This window comes from Lagenorhynchus albirostris, chromosome 14 (assembly GCF_949774975.1).
Source record: "Lagenorhynchus albirostris chromosome 14, mLagAlb1.1, whole genome shotgun sequence".
Lineage (NCBI taxonomy): Eukaryota > Metazoa > Chordata > Mammalia > Artiodactyla > Delphinidae > Lagenorhynchus > Lagenorhynchus albirostris.
Genome location: NC_083108.1, coordinates 57,630,638 through 57,654,785, shown reverse-complemented (window position 1 = coordinate 57,654,785; position 24,148 = coordinate 57,630,638). Strand labels below are relative to the sequence as shown.

The following is a 24,148-nucleotide window of genomic DNA, read 5'->3' as shown; positions in this document are numbered from 1 at the left end:
GGATCATTTCATTAGAAAGAGAACATAAGACTCTTCATGTTGAAGAGGGCTTCAGGTTCAGCCAGCTCAATCCTCTCGCGAGTATAGAATCTCCTTCTGCAATGCCAGGTTCTGCCTGAACCCACCAGCCACTGGAAACTCATTATGCATGACTTAGCTCTTGTCAAATCTGCACAGACACCCTGCTCGTCCCCACTCTCTTTCTCAATTCTTCCATCATTCCTCGGTGGTTGAGCAAAGTTCCAGAACATTTCCTATCCTGGGTGCTTTCCCTTGAGCACAGTCTATTCTGTGCTTTCTCTCTTAAAATGTGGGGACCAGAAGTAAGTGTGACAACATTAGGGAGGCTTCCCAGCACTGGTAGAAAAAGACTATCACCACCTACAACATACGTTTTGCTTTCCTAATGCAACCTACACTTACATTAGGGTTTTTTGTTTGTTCGTTTTTTGTTTTTGTTTTTTGGAGGGGGTGGTGAGGCAACAGCATTACAGAGTGATTAACAGAATATGGACCGTACTGTAGATGCATATGTATTTAAACCTAATCCTCAATCTCTTTTTTTATATGTGCTGCTGCTAAATTTTATTACTCTAATTCCAGACACATACTCTTGGCCTTTTAAACCACACGGGATGGATGCCCAATTATTCCTACTACCTGTCACCCTATTGGATTCACCCACTGTTCATGCCTGGCCAAGGCCGTTTTCCATCTTCCATCTGCTTTGCAGAATGCTCAGTGTCTCTCTCAGGTTTTGAGATCCGTGACTCGCTCTTGCTGAACCCTAAACACTCGCGAACCATCTGAGGAAGAGGCCGGGACTGTTAGCACATTTTTCAGTCTAGAGTGTGTAGCATCCACCTTCCCCCTTTTCATTCCGTCCTGCATACCACGATTTCACACGGCTCACCTGAGCAGTCAACAAGCTCTCCTGCAGATTTTCTCAAAAGTCTCAGTTCAACAAAGGGTGAAACTGTATTTCTTCTGACAGTAAAAGGCTCATTCAACTTCCCTTTCCTCACCCACCCAGCATCTCCCCCTCTCATTTCTAGCTTTGACCCTCTCACCTAACATATTTCTATTTCCTAAGATTGACTTGTTTGACCACAGCTTTTTCAAAAATGCTCAATCCCCGTGCAGGACAGGTATGCAACAGTGTCCATGGCAGGTTACAAATGGTAAGAGGAAAAAGCCTGCTTTCTCATCAGGCTTCCTTGCTTAAGTGAGATTAAACCTCTAAGGCACAGGGCTGGCATGCAGATATCCATTCAGGATTGGTTTTAATGTTTTAAAAAAGGACTGCCATTCTACTATGAAAGTTTCTACATTCACACATCATGCAGCCATAACAAAAAGGCTTCCTGAAAACAGATATGCATGCCTTATATTTAGGGGAAATGTAGACAATAATCATGTTGATACCTGAAATGTACAGGCACAAAACCAGAAGAAAAGACAAAAGAACAGAACTGAAAACAATAGGTAGGTGGGGTGTCAGTGACTAGAATGACAGATTGGGTCCTTTCTCCAGCCTAGACAATGGGATTCTAACCTTCTTTTGGAGAGGAAGGAAGACGATCTAGCACCATGCCCCCAAACAGGATTCCTCAAAATAACGCTGAAGTAAAAGAATGCAAACTTATTGCTCACAGATGCGGGGAGGACCGCAGGGTCTTCTATTTCTCTGCCCCTAGTAAGGGGGTCACAGTATTGGCCCCAGAGACTTCAAGAGGCAGTTATAAAATAAATAACAGATTTGAAGACAATTCTTATATTGTAAAGTGATAGATACAGGGTTACACAGCTATTGTTTGCATTACGACAGATGATAAATTACTTCAAAAAAGGCAGGGAAATTTTATTCAGTGAAAGAGAGAGAAGAGATGACATGGTATAGAGAAGTGAGGAAGAGAAAGTGTTGTCAAACTCCTTTCTCCTTGGATCGCCCATGGCGGCTGTGGGAATCACCACAGTTCTTAGACCAGAGGCTCTGCGCTGAGCGTGATGTGACCATGGGGGCGTGGGACATGGGAAACAGACCTGGGTGGACAAGGCAGGCCCAACAGCACATACCCCAAGAAGAGAAAGGGTCCTGTTCCCTCTTCTAACAAAAATAGTTTTACAAAAATAATTTTTTTCCATGAGCTTTGGGCTTTTCGAAACTATACACTCCAAATTATGAAGAAAGAATGAAGCAGTTACCATTGTTAAGGTTTAATCATTTCTCCTACCAGACAGGGTTAGACTGCGCTCTGAGTACTTTTAAATCTTAAGAGGAAACGAAACCTACTGATAAGTGTCCTCTTAAATAATGCCACCCGAAGAATTAATTATCGCCATAAAAATTTCTTGAGTCTCCTCACCTCAGCCCTCAATTCAGTGCAAGAATCTGCATTCAAATGATGAAAGAACACTGCAGTATCCCAACCTGTCACTTCTCTCTACTTCCGACCCAAGAGCAGCCAGACAGAAACAGCACTCAAACCTCTAACGGGCTCTTTCTTTAGGGTCTGATTTTTATAAGACTCGGCATTTCTCTCTCCATCAACCCCCAGAGCGGGCTCTGCACAGTCAATTAGAACTTTATCATCTAAGAATTTAAAGCCGGCGTGCAGTCCACAAATCACCCTGGCTTATTTTACAAATGGGCCCCATGTCATTGGCAAGCAGCCCCTCCATTCAATATCCGTCCATAAAAACACAGCTTTAAAGCTATCGCTAAGATGGAATCTAGCCTTCCAAAGGCCCTCGAGGCTACAAGCACATCAACAGGGAACATAAAAACAAAGGGACCCAGATGAGAGGCGGTGACCTATGAGCAGACATCATTAAAGCAAACAGTTTCTGTCAACTTTGGGATGATTCCCGTATGAATTAGGTGATACTCCTAGGAAGGTGTAAATTAAGAACGGAGGAAAAGGGGGCGGAGGCCTCCTGAGAGATACCAAGCCTTGAGGTTTGAAGTCCACAGGCTATTGGGTTGCTGTCCACAGGTGAAGGGACCTTTTGTACCCAGACAGGGTCCCAGCAGAGCTGAGGGAAGTGTGAGTCACCTGCACGGAGGTTGCAGGTCAAAACCCAGAAGACACTGACAAGCGGTCCCAGCATCCCCGGACTCACCAGCACACTTGGTTCTGGTTCTGAGAGCGGGCCCAGGAGAACCGGTGCCACCCTCCCCTGGCCGGGTGAGAAGCACGCTGATCTCATACTCTGTGTCCGGGTCGAGATGCCCGATCTTGTAGCTCGTGGAGTCCACTGGCTGCCGGTCGCTCCAGCTCCCGCTGGCGGTGCAGTATTCCACCTCCCGGGCCACGATGGGCCCATCGCCATTGATGGAGTTGGCGTTGAGTTGGATCCACAGGTAGGTGGCCCCCACGGAGGCCAGCTGAGGGGGCGCGATGGGGACAGGGGGCTCTGAAAGGCAAACAGGAGGCCATCCTTCAGACACTTGAGAAGAGCTAAATGCACATCAATTACTGAAACAGGGAAGACATTAACATTTCAGCAATGAACTGACGAGAATGGTTTTGCTCAGGTTAATACGAAAAAGCATACTGAGGGAGGTTTGCATAGCGTTCACATCTGTGAAATAAGCCATCTTTAAAACCGAAGCCTGCTCAGGTGGGTACATCCCCAGTTTGTTTTAGGACGCAATTCATTTTTCTCGAACAGCTACATAGGCACCAAAGGATTTTTTTGCACTAAAAGTGACTTGTAAAAACTCTCTCAAGTGGTAGTAATTAAGCTCTAGAAGTCTCTCCATTGTCAAGAGTTAAAAAAACAAACAAACAAAAAATAACCGAGTGTCTTCAAAATCACCCAAGGTATTAGTTATATCATTAAATTCAGTCTCCGTATATCTGTATCCCAAAGATATCATCACTTGAAAAACACGGACGAAATTATAGTGTATCTCATCATAAATGCATTTCCAGGATGACTCGTTTCCCCCCAAAAGCTATCCCAATGGACTCGTTCTGCTCCAGGAGCAGTGAGCACTTGGGGTGATAAAGTCCAGCACTGCCACTGTTCAGGGATCTTGCAGTAATGAGTCTTATTAAAGCAGTGAATAGAAAGGAAAGCTCTACAGCAAAGCACAAGTCATGCCCAGCTTGATAAAACTCTAAGCAATCAATGGCAGACGCTCTTTACAGCCCAGGAAGGTCTCTCTCATTGCTGAAAACCTGAGACTGACTTCTTCTGGATCTTTGTCTGAGACAGGAGAGAGAGGCAATCTTGTTTTCCACAGTGTATCAGGTGCCAGCTGAATGGCTCTCCAGGCACCAAATAAAGGCATTCCACATGCCAGTGTCACTGTGGGTGGCACCGCACATGACGTTAGGGAAGGAGATAACTGTATGAAATAATGTATTTCTATTTAATGCATCTCCATCGGAGAAAACGTTGGCCCCTAAGATGATACCAGGTAGATCCCTAGACCATCAAGAAACCAGCAACGCAAGTTCCTTTTGTTGGGTTGGGGCATCTTTGTTCTTTAACGTATTTAACGTGTGGTAAGTCATACTGACTTTTAAAATAGCTGGGGAAATCTCATGAGACTGAGGCTAAATGAGCCACTTAAAAGATGAATTTTATTTGGGAGACCATAAATTTAGTGCAAATTTACTAAAATATTGTTCCTATTATTTATAAACTACAACTTTGTGCTAGCTCTTTGTTTTAGTTTTGATTCAACTCATAATCCATTTGAGTTTATTTCTGTGTATGGTGTTAGGGAGTGTTCTAATTTCATTCTTTTACATGCAGCTGTCCAGTTTTCCCAGCACCACTTATTGAGGAGGCTGTCTTTTCTCCACTGTATACTCTTGCCTCCTTTATCAAAGATAAGGTGCCCATAGGTGCGTGGGTCTATCCCTGGGCTTCTATCCTGCTCCATTGGTCTATCTTTCTGTTTTTGTGCCAGTAGCATACTGTCTGGATCACTGTAACTTGTTACTTATAATAACTTGCTTATTTAGTAACATATTGTTTATCCTCCATGTGTTTGTGTTTTTTACGTTGTTTTCCCTGTAATTAGTTTCTAATCTCATAGCGTTGTGGTCAGAAAAGATGCTTGATAGGATTTCAATTTTCTTAAATTTACCAAGGCTTGATCTGCGACCCACGATGTGATCTATCCTGGAGGAACGCACTATCCTGGAGGAACGTTCCATGCGCACTTGAGAAGAAAGTGTAATCTGCTGTTTTCGAATGGAATATTTAATTAAATATCAATTAAATCTATCTTGTGTATTGCATCATTTAAAGCTTGTGTTTCCTTATTAATTGTCTGTTTGGATGATCTGTCCATTGGATTAAGTGAGGTGTTAAAGTCCCCCACTAATATTGCATTACTGTCAATTTCCTCTTCCATAGCTGTTAGCAGTTGCCTTATGTATTGAGGTGCTCCTATGTTGGGTGCATATATATTTATAATTGTTATATCTCCTTCTTGGATTGATCCCTTGATCATTATATAGTGTCCTTCCTTGTCTCTTGTAACATTCTTTATTTTAAAGTCTATTTTATCTGATATAAATATTGTTACTCCAGCTTTCTTTTGATTTCCATTTGCATGGAATATCTTTTTCCATCCCCTCACTGTCCGTCTGTATGTGTCCCTAGGTCTGAAGTGGGTCTCTTGTAGACAGCATATATATGGGTCTTGTTTTTGTATCCATTCAGCGAGCCTGTGTCATTTGGTTGGAGCGTTTAATCAATTCACGTTTAAGGTAATTATCTATATGTATGTTCCTATTACCATTTTCTTAATTGTTTTGGGTTTGTTTTTGTAGGTTCTTCTCTTCTCCTGTGTTTCCCACTTAGAGAAGTACCTTTAGCATTTGTTGTACAGCTGGTTTGGTGATGCTGAATTCTCTTAGCTTTTGCTTGTCTGTAAAGCTTCTGATTTCTCCATCGAATCTGAATGAGATCCTTGCTGGGAGAGTAATTCTGGTTGTAGTTTCTTCCCTTTCATCACTTTAAGTATATCATGCCACTCCCTTCTGGCTTGTAGAGTTTCTGCTGAGAAGTCAGCATTAACCTTATGGGAGTTCCCTTGTATGTTATTTGTCGTTTTTCCCTTGCTGCTTTCAATAACTTTTCGTCTTTAATTTTTGCCAATTCGATTACTATGTGTCTCGGCATGTTTCTCCTTGGGTTTCTCCTGCCTAGGACTCTCTGTGCTTCCTGGACTTGGGTGGCTATTTCCTTTCCCGTGTTAGGGAAGTTTTCAACTATAATCTCTTCAGATAGTTTCTCTGGTCCTTTCTCTCTCTCTTCTCCTTCTGGGACCCCTATAACGTGAATGTTGTTGTGTTTAATGTTGTCCCAGAGGTCTCTTAGGCTGTCTTCATTTCATTTCATTCTTTTTTCTTTACCCTGTTCTGCAGCAGTGAATTCCACCATTTTGTCTTCCAGGTTCCTTATCTGTTCTTCTGCCTCAGTTATTCTGCTATTGATTCCTTCTAGTGTATTCTTTTTTTTTTTTTTTTTTGCGGTACGCGGGCCTCCCACTGTTGTGGCCTCTCCCGTTGTGGAGCACAGGCTCCGGACGCACAGGCTCAGCAGCCCAGCCGCTCCGCAGCATGTGGGATCTTCTTGGACCGGGGCACGAACCTGTGTCCCCTGCATCGGCAGGCAGACTCTCAACCACTGCGCCACCCGGGAAGCCCTCTAGTGTATTCTTCATTTCAGTTACTGTATTGTTCACCTCTGTTTGTTTGTTCTTTAATTCTTCTAGGTCTTTGTTAAACATTTCTTGCATCTTCTTGATCTTTGCCTCCATTCTTTTTCCAAGCTCCTGGCGCATCTTCACTATCATTATTGTGAATTCTTTCTCTGGAAGGTCTCCTATCTCCACTTCATTTAGTTTCTTTTCTGGGGTTTTATCTTGTTCCTTCATCTGGTACATAGCCCTCTGCCTTTTCATCTTGTCTATCTTTCTGTGAATGTGCTTTTTGTTCCACAGGCTTCAGGATTGTAATTCTTGCTTCTGCTGTCTGCCCTCTGGTGGATGAGGCTATCTAAGAGGCTTGTGCAAGTTTCCTGATGGGAGGGACTGGTGGTGGGTAGAGCTGGCTGTTGCTCTGGTGGGCAGAGCTCAGAAAAACTTTAATCTGCTTGTCTGCTGATGGGTGGTGCTGGGTTCCCTCCTTGTTGGTTGTCTGGCCTGAGGCGACCCAACACTGGAGCCCACCTGGCTCTCTGGTGGGACCAATGGCAGACTCTGGGAGGTTCTCACACCAAGGATTACTTCCCAGAACTTCTGCTGCCAGTGTCCTTGCCCCCATGGTGAGCCACAGCCACCCCCAGCCTCTGCAGGAAACCCTCCAACACTAGCAGGTGGGTCTGGCTCACTCTCCCCTGGGGTCACTGCTCCTTCCCTGGGTCCCGATGCGCACACTACTTTGTGTGTGCCCTCCAAGAGTGGAGTCTCTGTTTCCCCCAGTCATGTCAAAGTCCTGCAATCAAATCTCACTAGCCTTCAAAGTCTGATTCTCTAGGAATTCCTCCTCCCGTTGCCGGACCCCCAGGTTGGGAAGCCTGACGGGGGGCTCAGAACCTTCACTCCAGTGGGTGGACTTCTGTGGTATAAGTGTTCTCCAGTTTGTGAGTCATCCACCCAGCAGTTATGGGAATTGATTTTATTGTGATTGTGCCCCTCCTACCGTCTCATTGTGGCTTCTCCTTTGTCTTTGGATGTGGGGTACCTTTTTTGGTGAGTTCCAGTGTCTTCCTGTCGATGATTGTTCAGCAGTTAGTTGTGATTCAGGTACTCTTGGAAGAGGTAGTGAGAGCACGTCCTTCTACTCCGCCATCTTGAACCAATCTCAATATTCAAATTTTGAATAAATTTTCTCAAAGGGAAAGAAGGAAGGAACTCAATCTATACTAAGTGATAAAAAGCAATTTAAAATATTTAATCCAAGTGAAAGGGCATGATAAAAATAATTCTAAATCAAGCCAGCAAAGAAAGAATTTATATACCTATAGATACATATCATATACATATATCTAATTGATATACATATATGAATTCCTAATATATGTCTCCTATAATTAAATATGATCTTGGCATATATGTATATATACATGAATTGTGGAGATTACATGAAATATTTTTATGTCTTTGATTACCAAAAGCAGTGGTAGACATAAAACAGACAAGAACGATAGTTTAAAATGACCTGGGCTTCATTTGTGGGCCAGCATCAAATCAGGGAATGACCTTAAGGAAGTTATAAACTCTTTGGACTTAAGTTTTTCCCATTTTGAAAAAATTAGCACTCTAAACACATGCATATACAAAGTATTCAATCATACAGGTGGCCTAAACATGCCATTATATATTTTAAAGTAATTGTGTCAATGCAGTGCTTTATTTAATTAGTAGAATCCAGCATGTTATCTCATTTTGAAAAATCAAATACATGCAAAATATGGCTATAAAAATTATAAATGGAGGAAAAGTCAAACTCCAGATTTGAGCCATATCTGCAAGCCAATTGTCACCAGCTGTGGCAGGGTGCAGAGATGCAAAGGGTGCCCGGACATTTTATCACCATGACCCAAGATCCCTCCACGTTGTCGTAAGGCAGGAAAACGTGCAGCAGAAATGTGAGTAAGGACCCACTCAGGCTCTGTGCTTATGTGTGTTGTGGCAGACTAGAAATTTCTGACTTGCTTAGAACTCCCAACAAATTAACTTTCCCACAGAGGCAATTTTTAAAGAGGTGACTAGATTTCTATCGTACTGATTACAAAGCACCACGCCTCACCGGGCACGGGCACAGTGAAGCACTGTAGCAACCAGAAACCAGAAAACAGAACACAGTCACAAAGAACGGGACCAAGATGAAAATTAAGTGACAGTGATGACAATAAAGAACTCAGCCGTGGCAACAGCGCAGCGGCCGTTCTGCTGGATCTGTTGGCAAACGGTGTCCATTTTCCACAAGGAAACCCCTCGCTTCCCCGAGAGGCTTCTGCAGGGGAGGGTGTGCACATCTATGCAGAGTTTTAGTTTTCTTACAGGTAAAACCTAAACTCGGAAACTAGCCAGACGGGCTACAGTTTCACTACAAACCCAAAATCACAGGGCTCTGGTGTGGCAAATTAGACCATGTGAGCAGATATTGCAGGGTGTGCTTCCTGGCTTCCTTCCACAGAACATTAGCCACTGCTGCAGATAAACAGTGCTGGGGGCAAGCTCCCCCCAAGCCAGGCGTGACTAACGTTGGCAGAGCTGATGTCACAGCAGTAGCGTCTGCCCGGATCACCTATAGATTTTATGGCAGAGGCTCTGGTCCCAGAGATTCTGATTCAACATGGGTGTGGTAATGGTGGTAGAGAATAGGTGGGCAGGTATTTGTATTTTGTTTTGTTTGGAAAGGTGGTTCAGCCATGCATTCTCAGATGAGGACCACTGATGGACTAGAACGGAGAATAAGAGCCACTCAATGCCCCATCACAGCCTGAACAGGTGCCGGTTGCCTACTGGGTCTCCTGTTCTAAGTGCCATTCACATACCTTTTGCATCTGGTCCTCCTGATGGCCCTTTAGGGTCGGTCACATTATTATGTCTATTTTATTTTATTTTATTTATTTATTAGTATTATTTATTTATTTTTTTTGGCCGTATGTGGGCCTCTCACTGTTGTGGCCTCTCCCGTTGCGGAGCACAGGCTCCGGACGCGCAGGCTCAGTATCCATGGCTCACGGGCCCAGCCGCTCCGCGGCACGTGGGATCTTCCTGCACTGGGGCACGAACCCGTGTCCCCTGCATTGGCAGGCGGACTCTCAATCACTGCACCACCAGGGAAGCCCTATTATGTCTATTTTAAACATGAGGAAACAGAAGCACGGAGAGGGTAAGCCATAGGACCACGCCCACACAGCTAGCTCTGGGGTTTGAACCCTGCAGTCTGTAAAACTGCCGACATAGAGAAATTTGCTGACAAAAGGAACAGTCCATTCAAAAGAGACCAATTTTATGTTCCCCATTTAATAAATGCAGGGGAGAACATGTGACAAGCAGGCATCACTGTCTTCCCGTAGGAGGAAGCAGCAATGGCTTGCTACAAGGTATAAAAATGCCTCACGGTATATCTAAAAGTCCAAATTCTGTCTGGGACCAAAAACTGCCTTACCAGCTTAATACTATAAACTCCTAAGTCCATGCACACACAAAAAACATCAGACCAGCCAAAGGAAATTTATCCCCACCTTTTTTTTACTCGTCTCCCACCTTCCTGAATATAATGACTCAATTTTTCAGTCATGCAAAATATAGTAATAGAACCTAACAGCAACATTATGAATGTTAACCCACTACTATCAATGTGGCTTGTATGATATGACGGCACATTTTTATACTGACACTGCTTCATTTTATTAACCACCCTGCTATCATAAACACCGTGGCTGGGGAATATTTGCATTTTAAGTGATTTTCTATCAGTAAAAAAATTTTATTCCTTAAAAAAAAATTTATAGGGTTGCAATCTCTGTACACAGAGTTGGCAAAAGAACTTTCCCGGAGCACATTCATTGCTTTGTATGCAACTGAGCCAACATAAATAAAATACATTTTTCAAAAGTATTGCTCAGGTGCAAAATTTGTACTTAAAATGTAATCCATCCATACAGCCTGTCACCAAACTACTGTTCAGAAACAGATGAGGGTAAGTATGAGCTTTCAACAAATCATGAACTCACAACCATCCCACATGTCTCTTTTAATAGACTATTTGGAGGTATAAAAATAACATTAAATACCTTTAACTACCAATTCTGCATAGTTGGATAGGCCAACTCCTCCATCGGTTCGGATCATGCAGCGGTATTTTCCAGCATCTCGTTTGGTTGTATTCATGACATTAAACGATGCTATGAATCGCCGGGAACTAGTCACCTTTATTTCCTTCAGAGGAGCATCCCGTACATCAATGCCCTGTAAACACGGGGATGGGGAGAGCAGAAAGAAACAATATCAGCTGTCAGATGGAACCAGGAAGACATCTGAAGGCACAGAATGGATGTTTCTGATGTTACCTCCTTACAGATCTTGGTTCCACGGTTTATTAACCATGGCAGTTGTTCCAGGAAAACAGGTGCCCAGAAACTGAAATTCTGCCTCGATCAACACTTTCAGGATTTGAGGGATGCAAAATTAAGTGTTCAGAAATGTCTTTGGTTTTGCCCCTTTAAAATGTTCATTATGTTATTCTGCCTCAACAGGAGGAGAGGAAAAAGCACATGGAAAAATTCTTCATTTTGCTCTCAAACTATCAACATTTAGTCTTTCTGTAATACTTAACCATTTTTTTTATACTTGGCTTGGAAACAAAATTAATTCGCACACTACCCTATGACTGACCTCATTTTATACATGAACTGATAAACAACTTATCAAGAGCTACATTAAAAATGTAAGTAGGTATTAGCATAAGTTCTGAAGGATGAGTCTCAGCTTTAGGATTTTCTTCCTGGAGCCATCAGAACCAAGCAGAAGTAGGTGCTTAATATTGCCTGACACTGAAATGCTAGGAGAGAAGTTCCTTTGCACACCCCACGGCTCAGGACCACACAAAGCAGGTTCCAACACTGGAACAGTGTTGTCTTTACACTATCCCGGAGACATTAATTAAGTCCTTAGTTACGCACACTTGGAAATCCATTCTATGCTTCCCACAGTTTAAAGCCTCAAGAAAGATGATAGATTTCAGCCCTATATATTCTTTTTCTTACAATTATCAGGAAAGAGGCTATCTTTAACATGTTATTTGCAAGTATTAAGGAGAAAACAATGGGCAAAGACCTTAAGGCAAATGCACGACACCAAGCATTATGTCCAATTATTCACCCAGCAACCATGCTGGGTGCCATCCACGTGCTGTCACTGTGTTAGGACACTAGGCTCACAACAGTGGACAACAGAAAAGTGGCCCCAGTGTTCACAGTAGCGCTTCAGTTGCTGGGGAATACGGGCTTGAAATGGATGCATGATCACCAATGATGGCCAGGGCAGGTGGCTGGCGGAAATCACAATGAGGCCGTCTTTAGATATGGTGCCGTTTTTGAGGAAGTGACATTGGAGCTGAGATCTGAAGGGTGAGTAGGAACTGCCAGGCAAAGGGGAGGGTGGAAGAAAAGGAGTGGCCCGGTCAGAGGAGAGAGAACAAGAGGCCCGGGGGAGATGGGCGCGCACCTGTGCATTCAGGGACTCGCAGACCGTATGAAAATGTTTGTGTTTATAGGTATGAACACGCCAGGCTACCAACAATAAAACTCACCTGTAGAACTCAGTGATTTATATTAAGCACAGCCTTTTAGAAGCTTTTGCTGTGATATTTTCTTCGTCAGTATGTCCTAACGGACATGAGTTTGGGAGTAGACGGACCAGGGTGCCAAACCTAACGTCAGAGTGATTTATGCTCCTGGGGCCCCCCTTTCCTCATCTGTAAGGGGACAATACAACTGTCAGGGCAGTTGTGAGAAGTTAAAGATATACATGCCCAAAGACACTTGCCTAATGATCGGGACCACAAGTCCCTGCCCGGATTCTGGACCAGCTGAGGGATGAGTTCAAGAAGAAAGGCGGACAGGCCGTCAAACACCTCGTTTAGTACCCGTGGACCTGGCCCTGCAGAATACGCAGAACACGGCCGACGCGCGGTAACCATCGGCTTGCGAGAACTGAAGCACGGAATTAGACTCACCCACCCAGCCACGGGCCGCACTGCAAAACCACACCATCCCCGGCCCCCCACGTGGGGTGCTGCTGGCAAACTCGCAGGATGGAGGAAGGGCTGCTGTGGGGAGTGAGCGCCCAAAGGAGAGGCTGGGCCGGGCGTGCTCCCGGCTTCCGGTCCAGCAGCCGCGCGTGGAAAGAGACAAGGCATCCCGGTGCTGCGCCAGTACAGTTCCTGCCACAGCGAAGGAAACGTCGGGCCCGCGGAAGAACAGTTCCCACCATCTTTAGTACTAGCTGTCAAAACAGCCTTGTTAATAGCTTAAAGAGTCATAGATCTGAATGTGACATTAAATATATACCTTATATATCCTATGTGAGTCTTTTTTATTACTAAATCCCATTAATTTGGTCTGACAAAGGGCACTGAGAAGTTAAACAAAACAACATCAATCCAGCATTATTAATTAATACAACAGGAGAAAGTATTTCTCTCTATATTCATACATTGTCTCCCATCCTCTCCCCCAAATAAATATAATAAATAATTATATTCTACCACTAGGAGTAACCTTAGACCTACTACTCTATAAAATTAAGTTTGTCTTTTTCAGACTGAAAAAAAACCTAATCTCGTTTTGAAAAAAAAAAAAGAGCCCTGAAGAAAGGCATACTTCACATTTATAATTATTTGTTTTGTTTATTAACAATAACAAAAACAAAAGGGCTATCTACTAATTTATTTACTTACTTGTGGCATGAATCTTGTAAGAATATACTTCTATAGTCATCTTGTAATATTTGTCCTAATGAAATAAGCCTGTCTCAAAAGAATGTTTATTCAAAAGAATTTTAAAGTATGCCCTTATGGATCCCTCACAAGTACTCAAGGATGTACTGAGGGCAGTCAAGTTTAAGAAAACCTCTGTGTGGATTCATATATATGTTGAGAGGAGCTTTACTTCATAGCTGTTGACTTCATGCCACAAATTTATCCTTTAAAATAAACAGCTTCAAACTAACAGCTTTACAGAACTCCAGTGAGTCACATGAACTCTCAGGAATGGGACTTTTTTTTAAGCCCATGTATTTAATCACACAGAAAGTTAGATTCAGCTTCTTCAAGAGAAACAGTATATAGAAAGGAGAAGAGTGCAGCTAGCAATCATTTTAGCTTAGAATCCACATGCTATCATAAATCTTGCTTCAATCTGCAGGTATTTTCTATTACATCATTCACACGTAGGTGGATCCAAGCATTCATTCAACCCACACTTAATAAACATCTTTTATGAGGCAGGCACTCTACATATACAAGGAGCATGGGGTTAAGAGAATCATCCCTTACCTAATTGAATCCATAGTCTGGTTAGAAAAATAGACAGGTAAGGCACTAATTACACTACAGACCGAGGAACTGCCTGACAGAGTAAACCCAGGAAAAAGAGCCTCCTCACCAGCGAGGGGGGTGAGGGTTGGCTCTCTAGAAAGCATGACTTGAGGCCAGAACTGGGGATGCACAGGACTTTCGCGGGCAGTGAAGGAGGAAAAATGGAGCCAGTAAGTGAGAAGAGCTCTGTAAAAGTCAACAGCCAAGACAGCTGAACTGTGGGGCGGTAGGTTTATTCTATTCCACTAGAAAACAATGTGCTCCTGGAATGGCAGGTGATGAGGCTGGAATGGTGGAGCCCACACCCAGGAATAGGACCTGTGGAGGGTTACAGTTTATCCTGATGCCAAGAACACAAGGATTTTTGGCAAAAGGGTGACGTGAGCACATCTGTGGGTACAGTAAAGGCCCAAAGCAAGGAGTGTGGGAGCCCAACTGATGTCAAGGAAACTGGCTGTATTTTCTGCAAAAATTATAGTAACACATGACAAAAGGAGGGATGAGAGATAGGAAGGGAGGGATTCTAAAGCTATTTGGGAAATATAATCTATAAAAGTGGGTTACCATATGATCCAGCAATCCCACTCCTGGGCATATACCTGGAGAAAACCATAATTTGAAAAGATACATGCTCCCCAATGATCATAGCAGCATTATATACAATAGCCAGTACATGGAAGCAACCTAAATGTCCATCGACAGACGCATGGATAAAGAAGATGTGGTACATATATACAATGGAATACTACTCAGCCATAAAAAAGATAGAAATAATGCCATTTGCAGCAACATGGATGGACCTAGAGATTATCACACTAAGTGAAGCAAGTCAGACAGAGAAAGACAAATATCATATTATATCACTCATATGTGGAATCTAAAAAACAATACAAATGAACTTATTTATAAAACAGAAACAGACTCGTAGACATAGAAAACAAACTTATGGTTACTAAAGGGGAAAGGTCAGGGGAGGGATAAATTAGGAGGTTGGGATTAACATACACACACTACTATATATAAAATAGATAATCAACAAGGACCTACTGCATAGCACAGGGAACTCTACTCAATACTCTGTAAAAACCTATATGGGAAAAGAATCTGAAAAATAATGGATATATATACTGAATCACTTTGCTGTACACCTGAAACTAACACAACATTGTAAATCAACTATACCCTAATATAAAATAAAAATTAAATAAAGAAGAAAGAAAATTTTTAAAAGTGGGTTACACTGCAGTACCATCTTTCTCTTCTAGTAGATTATAAGTTCCTCAGGGTCATGAAACAGATGTATTCATTTTGTGGACATGGGTGCACAGGGAATAGAGCTCAATTAATATTTGCTGACTCTAGGAGTCATAGTCTCAGTGGAAAAAAGTTCCATAGGTAGGAAAGAAATGTGAGATTGTTATATTAACAGACTTATACCTGATCCTTACAACTGGACAGTGAATCTTTATTTACAAGGGATACCAACAGGGAAAAATAAAAGGGTATTTTAGAGGATCTGTGTGCCCCTCTGTCAGCAACACTGCCCAGTCATTGTAATCGTAGTAGGCAAAACAGCGGTCCCCAAAGATGTCTACTCCCTGGTCACCAGAACCTGGGAGTTTGCAGATGAGATTAAAATAAGGATCTATGGTATAAATGGAGGTATTTTGTAAAATAACCTTGAAACTGTAATTTGACATGTGTTTGGTCAGGTTGTGTCACGTTTAATTTGTGCTTTTTTTCTATTCTTTTTTCATTTGAAAACTATGTTAGCAATAATTAATTCAATAATTACCACATTCTGCCATTAAAGGATATATTAGCACCATCAAAAAATAATAATAAAAAAATAAGGATCTAGAGATGGGAAGATTATATGCTAGATTATCCAGGTAGGCCCAATGTAATGATAAGGTAGGAGAAAGTAGGAAGGTCAGATGCAGAAGGAGATGTGACCAGAGAAGCAAGTGCTTTGAAGACTGAGGAAGGGACCATGGGCCACGAAATGCAGGAAGCTTCTGGAAGCTGCAGAAACAAAGGACAGATCCTCCTCTACAGCTTCCAGAAGGAGCCAGCCCTGCCATCACCTTATTTCAGGACTTCTAACCTCCAGAACAGTGAGATAATGAAGCCACTAAGTTTGTGGTAACTTGTTACAGCAGCAATAGGACAGTAATACAATGAATATCAGGATATTGAAAACTCCTGTGGCTTTTCAGAGATGCGCAATAGTCATGAATACTGATTTGTCAGAGTTACACAGAAAATCTTTAAGGCCAGTTTAGGTCTTATGGGCTAGCAACAGTTCTATTCAAAAGCCGTCACTGTAGCCAAAATAAAATAACAAAGTTGGAGGACTCACAGTTCTCAACTTCAAAACTTACTACAAAGCTACTGTAATCAAAACAGTGTGGTACTAGCATAAGGACAGACATAGACCAATGGAATAGGATAGAGAACCCAGAAATAGGCCCTCACAGGTCTGGTCAGTGGATTTTTGACATGGGTGCCAAGACCATTCAATGGGGAAATGATACTTTTTTCAACAAATGGTGCTGGTAAAACTGGACATCCATGTGCAAAACAATGAACTTGGCTTTCATTTTATACAAAATTAAATCAAATGATCAAATACCTAAAATTAAGAGCTAAAAGTATAAATCTCTCAGAAGAAAACATAGGGGGAAATCTTCATGATCCTAGATTTGGAATTGATTTCTTAAATACAATGCAACAGGCAACAAAAGAAATCACAGGCAACAAAAGAAATCAACAAAAAAATCACAGGCAACAAAAGAAAAAAATAGGTAAACTTGACTTCATCAATATACAAACTTTTGTGCATCAAAGGACACTACCAAGAGAGTAAAAATACAACAACAGAATGAGAGAAAATATTTACAAATAACTTATCTCATAAGGGATTAATATCCTGAATACATAAAGAAGCTCTACAACTCAGCAAAACAACAGCAACAAAAACCAAACAATCCAATTTTAAAATGCGCAAAGGACTTAAATAGACATTTTCCCCAAAGAAGATACAGAAATGACCAATAAGCACATGAAAAGATGCGCAACACATTAGCCATTAGGGAAATGCAAATCAAGACCACAATGAGATATCACTTCATACCCAGTAGAATGGCAATTATACCAAAAAAAAAAGAAAGGAAGAGAAAAGAAAAGAGAAAGAATAAGCATTGGCAAGGTTTAGTTTACTTTTTGTTACAGATCATTTTAATTTAAATAAAATTTGAAATAGTGGTTTTATATATATATAATATATGATATTATATATATGATATATATTATATATGATATATATGCATATATATGATATTATCTATATCATATATTATATATCATAATATATGATATATATATAATATATGATATATATAATATATATATATGATCTCTTCATTTAAATTTCTTGTGATATCTGTAGAATTTTTCATAGCATTAGATAATTTCAAAAACATGCTTTTTAATGTTTTCCACTGTATGGCTGTAGCCATTATTTATATAAGTAGTTCTCTATTGCTACACATTTAAATTATTTATATATGTCACTATTATAAATGATCTTAGGACAATCCCTATTTCCTAAAATTATTAGGTCAAAAGGGAATAAAAATTTTAAGGTTATTTTTTTGGATGAATAACCTAAAAATCTCTATAGAGAGTTATTATCTATTTATAAGAATTGTGTTTTTTGGACTTCTCTGGTGGCACAGTGGTTAAGAATCCGCCTGACAATGCAGGGGACATGGTTTCAAGCCCTGGTCCAGGGAGATCCCATGTGCTGTAGAGCAACTAAGCCCGTGCGCCACAACTACTTAGCCTGTGCTCTAGAGCCCACGAGCCACAACTACTGAGCCCACGTGCCCCAACTGTTGAAACCCGCGTGCCTAGAGCCCATGCTCCACAAAAAGAGAAGTCACCGCAGTAAGAAGCCCGCACACCGCAACAAAGAGTAGCCCCCGCTCACTGCAACTAGAGAAAACCGGCGGGCAGCAACAAAGACCCAAGGCAGCCAAAAAAATAAATAATAAATAAATAAATAAAACCTTCCTTTAAAAAAAAAATTTTGTTTTTTAATGGGAATTCAAATGGCTCCTAAAATCAAGTTATTTTCCAACTCCTTTTAAATACTACAAACAGATCAAACAGGACAGGGAATTGGCCTAAATCACTGACCTTTTCTTATTAATATTTCCAATACAATAGGGAGAAAAAATCAGCTTATCTTGGGTAAAAGATCAAATATTCAGAAGAATATTTATATTTCTGTGGTACTGCATGTCTTTTATGGTACAAATTCATTTATTCTCTTAATCGATAGCAATTTTTTTTTTTCCCGGTACGCGGGCCTCTCACTGTTGTGGCCTCTCCCGTTGCGGAGCACAGGCTCCGGATGCACAGGCTCAGCGGCCATGGCTCACGGGCCTAGCCGCTCCGCGGCATGTGGGATCTTCCCGGACCGGGGCACGAACCCGTGTCCCCTGCATCGGCAGGCGGACTCTCAACCACTGCGCCACCAGGGAAGCCCTCGATAGCATTTTTAAATTAAAATAATTCCCATTTTTAATATTTTGAAGAATGATAAATTCCCTATAATACTATATGAGATGCTGTCTAACTCTGACCTCTTTCCATCAGGCAAGGATGCTCCTTGAGACTCATATATTCAGTATCCGTAAGTGGATATTCCCAAAAATGGAAAATACAAACCAAACCAAGTAAGATTAAGCGTGCTTAAGATAATTTAACTGAAGAGCATGTAGCACTACTAAAATGTATATTTAGAATTAGGGACGCATGGCAAAATTTAAATATCTATAAGATTAATTACTCAGATTGACTCATTTAAATTTGTGGCATCACCAGGAATTTCATGCAAGTCGAAAATCCCACTTGGAAAACGTGAGCAGAATAGCTGCCTGAAGACTGTCGACCACTGAGGCCACACGTAAGGGGAATGAGATGAGCAGAGAAACAAACCAGGAAAGTCTGTGGAAGGCGGGAGGGAGAGGCAGGGAGACGGAGAGAACAAAAGGAAGAGGAAGAAGTGAGACCCGCAGAGAAAGAAGGGGCGATGCCAGTGCCAGATGGAAAGTGACAGGACAGGAGAGGAGGGGGCGCCCCAAGAAAAGGACCAAAGACCATGGGGACAGGGACGGGGGGAGGATTAAAACGAGAACAGATCACGTGCCCAAACGCCAGAGAAAGATGCGCTTCTGAGGGCCATATTCATTCTTTCCCTTTGAAATCCTGGCATTCACACTTTAATCCTGGTCTTGTTTCCTGAGGCTGAATACATTCAGCAGGTCCAACAGCACCTGTCAGTTCTGTATTAGCCCAGTTCTCAGATCACGTGCGTCAAGATGATTGGTTTAAGAAGATGTGTCATATATATACAATGGAATATTACTCAGCCATAGAAAAAGTGAAATAATGCCATCTGCAGCAACACGGATGGACCTAGAGATTATCATACTAAGTGAAGTGAGTCAGACAGAGAAAGACAAATATCATATGATATCACTTATATGTGGAATCTAAAAAAAGGATACAAATGAACTCATTCAAAAAATGGAAATAGACCCACAGAAATAGAAAACAAATTTACGTTACCAAAGGGGAAAGGTGGTGGGGGGAGAGATAAATTAGGGAGTAATATATACACACTATTATATAAAAAAGAGATAACCATCAAGGACCTATTGTATAGCACAAGGAACTATACTCACTATTTTGTAATAACCTATAAAGGAAAAGGATCTGAAAGAGAATGGATATATACATATATATATATATATATCCATTTTTTTAAACATCTTTATCGGAGTATAATTGCTTTACAATGGTGTGTTAGTGTCTGCTGTATAACAAAGTGAATCAGCTATACATATACATATGTCCCCATATCCCCTCCCTCTTGCGTAATACTGAAAGGGATTTAGGCACTGAATGGGTAACTGAACAGACTGATTTTTAAGATGGCTTTTGGTCCCCAGATACTCTTCCTTAGGTCAGAATCCAACAGGGAAGGCAGGGAACCATGGCTGGCCCATTTTCTCTGATGCTGGACAATGTGAAAGGGCCGAGTACCTCTCCCTGTCTGCCTCTCTCCACGACAGGGAGGACCAGACATGACAATGTGCTCAGAACCTGGGGTACCCCTGAGCAGCAAGGAAACTATGGGGAGACTGTTATTCCCGCAAAACAAAATGATGAAAATGTCCACTGGGTAGAGACAGCACCTTTGTCAGGCAGTTTTCTCTCAATTTCACAGAGTTAGAAGAGGCGGCCCTGACAAGGACTGGAGAGCTGGTTCTTAATAGCATTACAGCAGGACAACGAGGCATCACCAAGGATGGGACTGCGATTGTTCTTTAGAATATGAGTTTCCCCATAAGAGAGGCTCCGAGTCCTCAGGACAAAATCCCCGGTTCCAGGCAGAGCTCGGCACCAGGTGTCCAGGAGTTAAAGAAACCGCTGACCCATCTTTTGTCAACTTAATGAGACAACCATAACGGCCAAATCTGCAAGGAAATGATCTTAATGGGTTAAATGTAGCTTTTTAGAAAAGCAAGAGCATCTTCAAACACGCGTGCATTTCAATTTGAGCAAGCCTGAAAAGAAGTCCTGATAGTTATTTAAATTAGACTTCCAACCTTCTTTCTGCAGTGGACTAACTCTAGGACTTCTAAATGAGCAGTAATTTACCAGCAAAAAAAGATACATATTAAGTCTTTCAGAAAGAGTTTTGCAATAATCAGAGCAATGACTGAAAGAAATTGAGGTCTGGGCAGTTAGCAGCGCTGGGAGCAAATGAATCCCATTTTGGAGCCTCTCTGAGTGCAGGGGCCAAGAGAAGATACAGGAGAGCCATTCGCCCCTCCTTAGCCATACGGGTGAGGATTAAACCGCACTTTCATTTCTTTAATAGAGAAAATAGTCCGTCTCGCTCCACTTTCAAATATGCCCATTTGTAAGATACCGGTTGAAATTCTTACCACTGGGATCACTAATAGTATCAGCAGAGCCAGGAATAATTTTGTTTAAAACATTTCCTGTAATCTAAATCCAATAATAACTGAATACCTCAACAAGTCTACTTTCTGGAGCCCATGTATTTTTTAATTTTAATAACTCAGATGGTACTGACCTTTGATTTCTATCCCATAACCAAGCTAACACAAATATTTATCAACTTGGAATACTGAACCAGAAGTTCTTATATACTGTGAATATCTATTGACATGTATTCTTCAACTGGCTAATGGGTATACAGATAGCCAAAGTAACATATTATTCGAACATATGATAGTCTTATAGGCATATTCAAGTAAAGAATTTGATTACAAAAATTTAGAACCTCATTCTGATATTTAGACATAGTTCAATATATGTTTACAATACATGAATAATATTTAACAACCTGTGTTTAAATTTTATTTAAAAGTTCATCCAAATAATATAGGATATATATAATGAATGCAGTAATTAGAAATACCAAAAAAAAAAAAAAAGAAATACCAATGAAATGAGAAGTTCTTTAGTCTTAAAATCTGTTGACGGGACTAATCTAGCCACATCAAACTAAGGAACCTGATGCTGACTGACATTTCCTGTTGGGTTAAAGGTTTGGGTCTGCAAAGCTAGGACTTGACCCTGTTTACTTCAAAACTGTGATAACAGCACTTGACCATGAGGAAGATGGCAGAACCTACCGAGTTGTCCATAATCTAAGAGGCAAGGCTAGTTAAACATAAACAAGGCTAAGAACGTCACTTTTCCCCAATCAATATGCCTTAAAACATACAACTCTTTTCTGAAAACATAGTTGAAAGAAGATAAAGGCGCAAGATAAAGGTTAAAAGCCCTGTAGTTCTGAATTTGAATTGTTAATACGATCTCAGGACAGGCTTTATTCTTAAATGTGTGTATGTGTGCATACGTATATATCCCAGCTCCATAGGATGGGAAGATCCAGAAACAATAATGAGTAGGAATAAGCAACTCTGTGATCAGATTGTAAGTTCTAATTACCAGTTCCCCCTGAAAAAGAACCAGCGCTCCTTGGAGAAACGGCCAATTCTAGGTCATTAAGGTGGAAAATACAAGCCTGGAACATACGGTTACACCACAAAGCAAGAAAGCCATCGAGATGGTCCAGGTCAGGTAAACCCCACTGTTTAGGGGTGGAAGATCTGAGCAGCAATAAAGATAATAAGTGCGATGGATCGAAACTCATCAAATGTGTTTATATCTACAGGTTGATGATGACAATGATGACATCAATGACAATAATACTAAATAACCCCTTTGGTCACTTGTGAACTACCAGTGAACTACCTCACTATTTTTGACAATTTGCTTAAAAGGACAAAAATATCAAGTATCAATACCACCTTCCCTTTACGATTTATATACCAGGATACCCAAATGGTTGATAATGGGAGAGCTTTTTTCTTTTTAGAAGTATTCTAGTGACTAAACAAAGAAGGACTGAGAATGGGACAGTTCTGCAACCCTGAATGAATTAATGACCCTAGGAATGATCATCAGTGGCTGATAACATCACAAAAGGAGACATAATTTGCAAGAAACACAGCAGTCAGAACACGTTAAATGACGCTACCATAGGGCAATAAGCAAAACTCAAAACACAGGAGGACTGTGCAGGACAAACGCACTTTCCACAACAATAACAACCATCACAAATGGAGGTAAATGAACAGGGAGTCTAAAGATAAAAAGGACTTAAGACACTCACCACCCAATTGCAAAGTGTGAACTTTACTGCAATCACAAATGAAACAACTGCTAAAAGAAATAAAGTTACAAGACAGCCAAGGATATATAAACACTGTTTTCGCAGGGCATACACGGTGATTATTCTATTTTTTTTTAAGAGCTCTTATCTTTTAGAGCAGGGGTTTGAGGCTAAGTCCATCCTGCCACCTGTTTTGTACAGCTCGCAAGCTCAGAATGTTTTTTACATTTTTTAAATGATTGAAAAAAATCCAAAGAAGAATAGTATTTTGTGACAATGAAAATGACATGAAAGTCAAATTTCAGTGTCCATACATAAAGCTGTATGGAGAACAGCCACATTCATCCATTTTTGTGTTGTCTGTGGCTGATTTCCTGCTACAATAGCAGAGATGAAGAGCTATAACTAAGACCCTGTGCCCTACAAAATTTACTATCTGGTCCTTCGCAAAAAAAGTTTGCCAACTCCTGTTTTAGAAAACATTTACAAGTTACATGATATGATGACTAGGACTGCTTCAAAATCATCAGAGGGGGAGCAGGTGGACACACAGAGGAAGTAACTTGTCACATATTGTTGGTTCTGAAGTCGGATGCTGGGTATATTGAGTTCATGACATCATTCTGTCTACCTCTGTATACATTTATAATTTCTATAATAAAAATAAAAATAGGAGTTTGGGATGAATATATACACACTACTCTCTATGAAATAGATAACCAACAAGGACTTACTGTGTAGCACGGAGAACAATATTCAGTATTTAAAAAGAAAAGAAAAAATATAAATAAAGAAAATAATTCTAAGAAGCAATTAGAAGGAAATCTCTCGTTTTTGTATTTTTGAACGACTACTTTAACCATCATAATTTCCCCAGGAAAAATAGATGGTTTTGCTGCTGGCTTATAAATACTCCAAAGCTATAGGAATCAAAGAACCATTTTGTCCAGGTGTCATTCACCTCCTGCAAAAGCATCAAGTCACTATATTGTAAAGATGCCACCACAGTAGAAGAAAAAATGCAATTTGGGAAAGGGGAGAAATATGCCAGGGGTAGCAGCCCCAAGCTGTAGCAACATTTGAATAACTATTATAATAATCATACACCCAGACATGGAAAGTGTATACTACACTATTCTTGAATGAAAGCCATCATCAGCTTCTAAACCTTCAGGATAAACAGAAACTCCATTAGTTTGTCACTTGTCCTTTGTGCTTAGTGGACATCACTTCTTATCACAGAAAAAACATAATTTTCTTTTTCTTTTTTTTG

At 41.0% G+C, this 24,148-nt stretch overlaps 1 protein-coding gene across 2 annotated transcripts in view; it reads right to left on the bottom strand.

Moving 5' to 3' along the window:
* The window catches only part of PTPRM (protein tyrosine phosphatase receptor type M), a 753,685-nt gene that overhangs the window by 413,885 nt on the left and 315,652 nt on the right, over positions 1-24,148 (bottom strand). For both annotated transcript variants that reach the window (XM_060121788.1, XM_060121789.1), the window contains exons 6-7: positions 10,783-10,957; positions 3,124-3,417 (exon numbers count right to left, since the gene is read on the bottom strand). In XM_060121788.1, the coding sequence (XP_059977771.1) occupies positions 3,124-3,417; positions 10,783-10,957 (469 nt within the window). The remainder of the gene's footprint in view (positions 1-3,123; positions 3,418-10,782; positions 10,958-24,148) is intronic.